This window comes from Lycorma delicatula, chromosome 2 (assembly GCF_047948215.1).
Source record: "Lycorma delicatula isolate Av1 chromosome 2, ASM4794821v1, whole genome shotgun sequence".
In the NCBI taxonomy this organism is placed as follows: domain Eukaryota; kingdom Metazoa; phylum Arthropoda; class Insecta; order Hemiptera; family Fulgoridae; genus Lycorma; species Lycorma delicatula.
Genome location: NC_134456.1, coordinates 61,299,454 through 61,310,571, shown reverse-complemented (window position 1 = coordinate 61,310,571; position 11,118 = coordinate 61,299,454). Strand labels below are relative to the sequence as shown.

The 11,118-nt window shown below is 30.1% G+C and overlaps 1 protein-coding gene across 2 annotated transcripts in view; it reads right to left on the bottom strand.

The window, feature by feature from the left end:
• Positions 1 to 1,280: 1,280 nt before the first annotated feature.
• Positions 1,281 to 11,118, bottom strand: part of ck (unconventional myosin-VIIa ck) — a 303,003-nt gene continuing 293,165 nt past the window's right edge. For both annotated transcript variants that reach the window (XM_075355398.1, XM_075355399.1), the window contains exons 38-39: positions 10,645 to 10,814; positions 1,281 to 4,458 (exon numbers count right to left, since the gene is read on the bottom strand). In XM_075355398.1, the coding sequence (XP_075211513.1) occupies positions 4,252 to 4,458; positions 10,645 to 10,814 (377 nt within the window). In that variant the 3' untranslated portion in view covers positions 1,281 to 4,251. The remainder of the gene's footprint in view (positions 4,459 to 10,644; positions 10,815 to 11,118) is intronic.

Here is an 11,118-nt window from a genome sequence, read left to right as displayed (position 1 = left end):
TTACAATGGGTTGTAACTATCTAATTTTAAATTTGTAAAAAACCACTGCAATGTGTTTTTCAGGTATTTATAACACTGATTCTGATGGTATGCCCAGTATTTCTGTTGTTCATAGTAAGAAATGTTTGGATGTCTTATTTTGGGAATTTTAAATCCCCATGAGAGTAACTATGAAATTTACAGTAGGCTACACCATTACAATGTATATTAAACAGTTAAGAAAAGTTTTTAATTAAATTTCTGGTTTCATTAATTTCATTCTTTCTTTCAACACATATTTAAATATACAAATTTTGAAACAGTGAGTGACAGCTGCAGATCCTTTCTCTATGAAGCAATGGCCAAGGCAGCATTCAGCTTCCTTAATCAAGGCAATGCCCTACTTATAACAGGCCTCCTACATCAATGTAACTTTTCCAAGACCCTGTGGACCATTAGTGAAAAGTTCTGGAGCTTGAGATTCTTTCAGATCACAATGCAATTTTGTGTACTGTCAGTTCTTCTGAGATTGTTTTGGCTGGAATTATACCTCTGGATCTCCTTATTCAGAAGAGGGAGATGTAACGGAGCAGTTGGCAAGTTAGGCAGATGTAGAGGTATCACTTGTCCACAGTAGATTTTGGATCAGTCAACGAAGGACAAATGGACTTAAGACTGAACCAAGATTTCCAGAAATGCCTGGACTGTAAGCAGAGGGAACTGGAGAATAAGTTAACCCATTTCTTACTAGTCACAGTTGTTTAAAACATACCTGTGTGGTGGATGTTGAGACCCTCTGTGGAATGTGACTATTGTGGAGAGGACACCACAGAATATGGTGGTTGTGCATCATATCTGACAACAAAGGAAAGCATGCTCAAGAAAATTTAGCATACTTAACTCATATAATATCACTGGGACTATGCTGCAGGCCGAACAGATTCCATGACGTTGGTCAAGATCATTTGTATAAAGATAACCAAGGAGGTGCAGGGGTGAATAATCCACCTAATCCATCTGATTCTGAGGATGAGTTCATATTAAAGCAGTCTTGCCTAAGGTAAAGTAACCCCCCCAAAAAATCCATCAAACCCAATTAAAATAAGAAAATTATATATTTGATGAAACCCTTCAAGCTCAGTGTAATGAATAAAACTAGCTCAGGTTCTGAAATTTCAGAATTGCAACTGATTTACAATCATTCAAAGATACTATAGTAATCTCAAAATGTAGGATTAAAATTAAATATTTATGTTTTATAGATTCTTAAAATGTTACATTAAATATAACGTTTTATAAAATTTTTTTACAAGTAAAGTATTTATTTTTTTTTATACAGTAAAATTTTTTTTGTAATTAACACAATTTACAAAGATATAAATTTAAATATTTATTTTCATATTTTTATTACTTATGTAAACTTATAACCGACTTCTTGAGCTTAAGAGAAGTATCAATAATACATTACTATATACAAGCTTTAATTATATAAATTATTAAATACAAATGATAAAGAAATTTAAAAAAAAGTGAATTTTAACAAAATTATACTGAACTAATTATTCTTAAAATCATAAATCATAAAGACTTAAGAATATTTAAATTAGCTTTTATTTTAACATAATGGATTTATTGTTATATATAGGAGTATGTAGGTACAACTTTCATTAAAAAAATAATTTAATGTTATACAATGAATATCATGAAAGGAGTAATCCAGTATTTAAAAAAAAGAACTTATATTACCATCCCGGTTTTAGAAAATAATTTACCATATTTAAATTTTTTAATGTTTGCGAGTAAAATTTCATAAACTTTTTAACAATAGCTTTCAGTTTAGTTTACATTAATTACTAAACTACTTACTGACAGTACAAATATAGAGTACCTAAAAAATCTCTAGATAGAATAAGATTAGTAAAAAAAAATGTTGATAGGACTATTCAACTGAATGTTGAGAGTAGCAGCTATAAAATCAAATAAAAAATTGGTACAGAAGGATAAAAACAATGTTTAATAAAAATAAAAATTAAATAAATATGCATGTCAGGCTACACCATACTGTGAAGAGTTCATGCATTTTTATAAACTTCATGCAATTTTGATCAGATAAGCATCTATTAATTCATTGTATGCATATTTGGCATCATAAGTAAATGGTTAAAGAAACTTTGAAATAAGACACCAATGATTCCCAAATGTGGATAGAAATTTTCAGGAAAACAAGTAAAATGCCAGGGCTTATGGGACAAAAATGAGGGGTAAGTTGATTTGCTCATTGTGGTGAACGTATTGTGCCCATAAACATGTCAGATCTTTGAAATGCAGTTGATATTCAGCCCTACAAGTAACACTATTCACCACAGTAATTGGCTGCATAATAACACTTTCTCTTAGAAAACTACTGTTGCTTACATCTCAGATGCTTTACATGTTTCACAGCCGCGATGAAGATTATTGGCAGTATAAAAAATAATGTACATCTTTTTATGGAAACAATGCATTATTATATACATATATTTTCCACTTAATAGGTGAAATTAACTCTAGTATAAACACTGAAAAAAAATTAATTTAGAAAAAAAACAGAAATAAAAAAATTAATAAAATTAAAAAAGGTCCCACTAAAAGGGAAATTATTAAATCAGTGGTTCCCAAACTTTTCTTAGTTGCGGTGCCTTTTTACAATTAAAATTTTTCATGGTGCTCTATCCTAGTAAAAGTATGACTACTCGTAAGAGATAAAAATAAATAAAACTCATGTATCTTCACTATTTTTTTACTTTATTACCATTAAATTAATCATTTAAATGTCTTGGTTCAATTAATAATGAAGCTCTTACAATATTTCGCAGCACCCCTGTGAAGAGGCTGCAGCTCCCCGGAGTGCCGCTATGCACAGTTTGGGAATCACTGTATTAACTAATTATATTATTTATATAAATAAACTACATAAACAATTTTTAAAATGGTTAAATACATTAATATACAAATTCAATCGTATTTAATCTACGGTTAAAATCTAATGCGAGTCAGTAATTCATTCAGAGTATAAAATTATTCTTTAATTATACACAAACCAGATCTTAAGACTAAAAACTATGATCAGAAAGTTAATATGAATTAATTTCATTAAAAAATTAACAATAATGAATAATAAATAAATAAAATATAAATGTGGCCATACTCTTTCTAAGAATAATGCCTACAGAAATATGTTTATAACAATAAAAAATACTAAATATGGATCTTCTGCTTTCTACCATAGATTCATAGTTCTTAAAAATATACCATTATAATGATACTTTCCGTAGTGGTCATTATAGAGACATTTGTCTCTATATTGACCTCAAAAAAAAAATTATTAAAAAAATACTAAAAATTATTAAGTTACTCAATGTTATTTTATCAAGAAATAAAACTATAAAAAATTTTGTTTATAAAGATCACTATTCACTATTTTGTTTATAAAAGATCACTTCATATTTGCTGCTGACAGTATTGTGTGTAGCTCAAAGCTGTTATGAAATAGCAACATTTAATCTACAAAATATGTAATAAAATTCAGTGTGCAGTAAAATAAAAATATACAGGAAATAAAAACCAATGAATTTTTTCTAGAGATTAAAACAGTAAGAAAAACACTGCACTACAGTTTTGAATTGCACTGTACACTGCTTTTGCAGTTGAATGCATTTTTTTTTTTAAAACTATGATTTATTATTTCATAGATTAGATAATTGTAACTAATACATAAAGAAATATTTCAATAAAATATTATACCAGTACAAAGAAAACATGAGAAAAATCTTACTTATATTAGAATAATATGTGAAATATTTAAATTATAGTTGTTTTACAAATGTGACTAATTAATATAAATTTTATAATTTAAAATATAATAGTCAAAACAAACTTGTTAAAAAATTATATTCGTATGAGAAAATATAGTGGATATGTATGTTTGTAGATAAAATGCAATATTAATTTAGTTGTATTATACTGGTCGGTATTGGAGAAATATTAGGAAACTATGTATGCCATATAAAAGATGATTAGATTCAGTACACTGATATTATAGTATTATTTTACTTAATAAATAAATAAATACGTAACTATATACTTATAAAATATTATCTTAAATAAAATATGGAGAACCTGTGATGTATGGCAAAATACTGTCATTAAAAATTATAAAATATTATTACGTCAACCATATGCATAATTACATCATTCATAAAAAGAAAAGTTAATAATAAATATAGATCAGTTCTATTTTACACGAATGCTGCGTTGTTTATTCATATTAGTTAACATAAGAGAAATGTATGATGTTAATAAATCATCCATTTTATAACCAAGGGATGTTTCACATAATAATTTTGAACCCCTCACTAGGTTACCGATTGTCATATGAAAATATGTATTTCCTGATGACCAATTTGATATCCTTGTAAAAGGATGTGTTACCAAAATATCCTGCAAACAAAATAAATTTATTTAGTACTAAAAACATATATATTATCATAAATCAAACATATACACCACTTTACTGTGTTTCTAGTACTTGTCAACAGAACTACCATATGCCAAAAGAATTTTCAATTTCTTTTTTCTACATATAACAATTGTTGCTTTAAGAATTTTTTTACCTTTCATCATATTGCTCTTGAAATTATGTATTCTAGTCACTAGTTCTAAATATTCTAAAATTACTAACTATAATTTTAGAAATCACAAACTTTACACTCTAAGAAAAGTAAGCCCAAGTAGTACAGTCATTAATTAAGTTTATATACCAGGGTGAACAGCAAGTATGTTGTTGTTGAACTAGCACTATTTCTTATCTTTGTATTCAATGACTGCTTTTTAGGTTTTCAATCTACTTCAAAACATTGATCCTAAATTATGAAGTATACACAATTATATAGGTACTTTAATCCCACTTCCAAAAACATTATTGTTTCATAATAGTACAATAATTTTATGTATATTTCTTCAGTAAATGTTTCACTCTGTTACAGCAATGATGGAGAACAAACTGATGCTATAAGTGCTAAAAGGATTTATTATAGTATTATAAAATTCTTTAAACTAGTAAAATCTGGCATAAAATATTTTACATCTAAATTCAATTCCTGTTCTTAGCTATTAATTATGTAAGTAAATAATTCTCCCAATTAATAACTTAAACTGTGATTATTGTAACTACTTGTTTCTTATCGAGTTTGCTTCAAAATTTAACAATATTCATAGTGCTCACGCGCAATAAAAAAAAAAAAATTGCATGTATTAGTAGGTACATACAAATTTATTTTTTAAACAAATATTAAGATATTTGTATAGTTTTTCTTTTATAGAGTATAATGCAAGGTTATCAGAATTCTCATATATACTGTATAAATATCTAGGTGAAACCTTTATACAAAGCATTCAGAAAATTGCTGTGCAGAAAATGCTTCAGAATTATGTGGTGCAATCTGTTCTTTCGCCATTAGGTTGGTTCTTTTGACCTTGTGGGTTCATTGGGCATTACTTAGTAATAAACCAAGACCTCAATTGTTGAGTTGTCATTGTTCATGTTTCATTTCGTGTTGTTTTGTTTATAGGAATCAATAGTTGTGAGAAATGCAATTGTTCTTTCAGTAAAAGAATACATTTTTCTTGTTGAACATGTCTTTCGTGAAGATGACAAGTATATTGATTTAGTGAATCACCAGTTTTCTGAAAAGTTTCCAAATACTCTTGTTCCTCACTACAATGCAGTTTGAACTCTTATCAAAAAATGTTGAACAGACTCTGTGGAAGACCACCTAAACTAAATGAACAGAAGCTCGTTGATATTTTGGATGCTATGGCCAGAAGTCCATCACAGTCAGTGTGTAAATTAGCATGGCAGCAATTTATCAGACTTGCTACTGTACATATAAGAAAATTACTGAAACCTACAGATCATGCCAAAAGACTAAATTATTGTCAATAGTTTAAACATTTTATTGACCAAAATTCTATATGTATCCTCAACATTACATCTCTTATAGATGAAGCGTGGTTTCTTCTGAGAGGGTATACTAGTTCACAAAAAACCTAACTAACCCCCACGAATTAAACGAACAATCTTTGCATGAAGTGAAAATTGGAGTCTGGGTCAATGTGCACAGAACTCATATTGTGGGTCCAATCTTTTTTGAAAATACAGTTTCAATCAATAGTGATTGTTATTGTACTATTTTAACAAACTTCCTTAATCAGTAATAGAAGTGGAAATCAATCACGGGTGATTCCAACAAGATGGCAACACAACGCGTACAGCTAAAAGGTCAATGACATTTTACTAAATGTCTTTGGTGAATGAATCATTTTATTGGGTTTCTGGGCTACACAACTGCCCATCTGACTCCTTCAGATTACTTTCTATAGGAGACAGAGAAACAAGCACTGTATTCCAACAGATCATACATGATTGACGAACTAAAAAAAGCAATAACGACAAACAAACAAGACATTCCAGTACATAAGATGGTTAAAGTGTTTAAAAACAAACTGAAATGTGTGCAGTGTGCACTGATGTTGGAGAAGGTCATTTTCAACATCTTTATAAACAACTCCAGTTATTCTAATATCCATTTCTATAAAATAATGAAATAAAAAAAAAAAATAATAATAATTAAGAAAGTTTTGCCATTACACTTCCATAATTCCACTATACAGCAACTTTTTGAGTGCATTGCAGTAAGTTAGAAGCATGTGTGAAATCTTGGTAACTCAGATGTGGGAAGTATACGAGGATTATCTGAAAAGTTTTTAGTCTAATACAGAAAGATGTATTTTTTCTGTCAAATTAAGTTTATTTTTCAGCAAAGTCTCCTTTCAAGTCGATACACTTTTTTTAGCGATGCTCTAACGTCTTTAACCCTTCCAAATAGTAAATGGCATCTTTCTCCGCAAAATAGGCATTTACGTATGTGATCATCTCCTCGTCTAATGAAAATATCTTTTCTCCAAGCGAAACTTTAAGGTCAGGAAACAAGAAAAAGTCGCTTGGGCCCAGATCTGGTGAGTACGGTGAGTGGTATACCAATTCAAAGTGTAATTCGTGAATTTTAGCCATGGCGACCTTCAAAGTGTGAGCAGGCGCACTGTCGTGATAGAAAAGCACTTTCTTCTTTTTCAAATGTGGTCCTTTTTTGCAATTTCTGCCTTCAGCTTGTCAAGTAATGATGCATAATACTATTCCATTATTGTTTTACCTTTTTGAAGATAATCGACAAATAAAATACCGTTACTATCTGAACCAACAGTCACCATCACCTTCCCAGCTAATGGAACTCTCTTTGCTTTTTTAGCAGCAGGTTCACCTTGCAGTCCACTGTTTTGACTGTTGTTTTGTATCAGGAGTGTAGTGGTTGATCCATGTTTCATCTACAGTTATGAATCGATGTAAAAAATCTGACTCATTTTGCTTAAACTACATCACCAGGGGCTTGGAAATGCTCATTCGAATGTGTTTTGGTCCAAAGTGAGCAAATGCAGCACCCAATGCGTGGATAGCTTACGCATATCCAATTCTTCAAATATTATATAACAAACACATTCTTTTGATATGCACATAGCCTCTGCTATTTCTCTAACCTTAATTTATAAGTTATCCAGTACCATTTGGTGAACTTTTTCAATGATATCAATGGTGGTTGCAGTTTTTGGCCGTCCCAAAAATTCAGCTGCCCATCTTTTCATGGTGGCAAATGATGAGCCAGAGTGCCCGTAAACAGCGTTCACTCGGTTTTAACTTGCATAGGTGTATTGCCTTTAAAATGGAAATATTTAATCACGGGACGATATTAAATTTTTTCCATTTTCACAAAAAACACTCACAATGACTTACTTGAACAATTTTTCAAACAACAACTAAGCGTCCAAAATGGTTGAAATTTTAGTGAGTACCCTTCAACGCATGTGCGAATGCATTTCCTAAACTTTTTCTGATGAGTGCTGCAATTTTCATGTTGAGGCTCAAAACAACCCTTGTATTTTATAATACTGTCTGGCCAACATTTAAAAAAAAAACAAAAACAAAAACATTGTTACTTATAACCCAAAATAAAACTTTTTAAAAATGAATTCTTGTCAAATGAATCTGAGTTCAATATAAGCTAACAGTTAGTTACCTGAACGAGTCTAACTCATTCAGGTAACTAATAATAAAAATAACTCATAATGAAGCAAGTCAACAGTGAGTTAAGGTGGTCAATACTACTATTTAATCCTTCCGTACTGGCTTATGTGTAATAGAAAGTGCTCCATTCCAAAAAGTACATTATCAGAAGAATCCATTGCATTACCAGAAGCAATTTAAACAGATAAGTTTGACATATTAAATATATAGATATTTACATATTAAATGTAGATAGATATGTTTAGATATTTAAACATAGATAAGTACTGGAATACATTCCAGTACTGGATAGCAGAATTTGCATAAATGTTCTTAATAAATTTCAACATTTTGAAAATGGAAAAAATATTTGACAAATTGACCAATTATGAAATGAATATGTTTCAATGTAGTTATAAAATTCAATACCAATTGAAAATGCACGTTCCTGCAAAAATCAATTAATGGAAATTAAATTGGTAAGATTAACCTACCAATAAAAAAAAGCTGTATATATATGTGTAAGCTATATGTATATGTATATATGTATACCAGGTATGTAAAGATGAAACCAGAATTTGCCCTTAGATGGCCCTAGCTGTCAATGTAGTTACCGTCAAACTGCACCATTGGCACCATTTTCTTTCTTTGATAGCTGACAAAGATTTTCAACTCGCAACTACACAATTTTCATACAATAGCACAGTTTTAATTAGCATTGAACATGTGGAGTTTTGTATCTACAAACTATGATTTGCAGACAGCATTGATTTTCTCTTACCATTTAAAGAAAACTGCTGCAAAATCACATCGAGCTCATCGATGTGATTTTGAGTTCGAAGCTCGAAGCTTACGAGCTCATTGTAAGCTTGTCAAAGCTTATGGTGAGCATACTCTTGGTAAATCACAGTGCTTTGAATGGTTTAAAAAAACAAATTCAAAAGTGGTTATTTTGACGTAAGAAACGAAGAATGTGGATGACCACCAAAAAGGTTTGAAGACAGCGAATTGCAAGCATTGTTGGATGAGGATGATGCTCAAACGCAACAACACCTCATGGATCAATTAAATGTAACATGAGAAGCCGTCTCCATATGTTTGAAAGCCATGGGAAAGATCCAGAAAATGGGAAAATGGGTTCCACATGAACTGGATAAAAAACAGCTAGAAAACTGAAAAACCACTTGCGAAATGCTGCTTGCCAGGTACATAAGAAAAGTCATTTTTCCATTGATTTGTGACAGGTGATGAAAAGAGGATATATTTTGAGAATCCTAAGCATAAAAGATCATGGGCAACTCCAGTCAAACTGACATTGATTTCAACGCCAAATTGCTATGGAAAGAAGACAATGTTCTGTCTTTGGTGGGATCAGAAGGGTGTGATCTATTATACGCTGCTAAAGCCTGGCGAAACCATTAATACTGAATGCTACCAATAACAAATTATCAATTTGAATCAAGCATTGCGTGAAAAACGACCAGAATTTAAAAAAAGGCAACACAAAGTGATTTTAGTTCATGATAATGCACCATTACACACAGCAAAATAGGTCAAGGAAATGATTGAAGCGTTCAGTTGGGAAATACTTTTGCATGTAGCTTACTTACCAGACTTGGTTCCGTCCGACTACTATTTATTTGTATTGATGGAACACGCACTTGCTGCGCAGCGCTTCACTTCTTATGAAAATGTACGAAAATGGCTTGATGACTGGTTTGCCTCAAAAGAGCAACAGTTTTTTTGGTGTGGCTTTCATAAATTGTCAGAGAGATGGGAAAAATGTATAGCTAGCGATGGACAATATTTTGAATAAAATATTTTTTATCATTTTCGTAGAGTAAACGTACATAAAAATTCCGGTTCATATTTACACACCTGGTAATTCCTACTCTTTATAAATATATTCTTGTACTCTGACCAACAAGCACTACAAAATAAAAAATTTAACTTGTTATTTCAACTAACAAATAAATAAACCTAGCTCAATTTTTTTTCATATCACAAAAATAATGTTTGAAAAAAACAATTTTTTGGCACTCACGGAAAAAATTAAATATCATAAAGCACCTCAGGTAAACAGGAGTACTACAAGAGTTAGCTACATCTGTTTGAGATTGCTTTAAAACTGTTAGTACACTTGGATCATTTTGAGAAATAACTAACCGATTTAGGTGATGATTTAATTAAAATATTTTAATAATTAAATAAGTATCAATCCATAAATTAATAATTAATCATCTTAATATAACAATCTACTGCTGTTCAAACTGATTCAAATCTTTCAAAGGGTTTTCATGCATCATTAAATCTACATACTTAATAAATCTTTAATGCAACATTTTTATTTCATCAAAACTGACATGATGGCAGATTCTAACCATTCATGTCTGTAACTATACAGGTTTGTAGATGTATATTGCTCTGGGATTAATTTTACCTTTAGCTGACCACAGAATGAGCCAATGTTTGTGTACCAGTTTACAAGCAAGAAAAAAAAAAATAGTTACCTTAGTTTGTGGGTGAATAAGACTGACACCATGTTTATTTATAGCTATTAAAAGCATTTCAGGATAGTTTGGTTCAGTTGTTTGTTTAACTTCAAAAAATGCTGATCCAAAAGTTGGCCATCTATAAATTATTTTTAAGAATGTTATTTTAGCATCTTCAGGGTTCATGCCTGTAAAAAAAAAACAAAAAATATGTTTATTTACATTTAGATTTATGGAGGCATTTTAAAATCATTAAAATAAATATGATCGTTGGAATAAATAACTCTTGATGTAGTCACAGCTCAACAGCAGCATTTCGCTTGATCAAAATTATTTTAAAGAATAAAAAAATCAGCAAACATTGCAAAATTTCCTGGAGAGGAAAGTTAAGTGATATATTAAAGTATGTAAATAGGTGAGTAAAGAATTATGTAAAAAAATATTCTACTCTTTTTTATACACTAAAAAAGAGTAGACCAATCTACTCTTTTT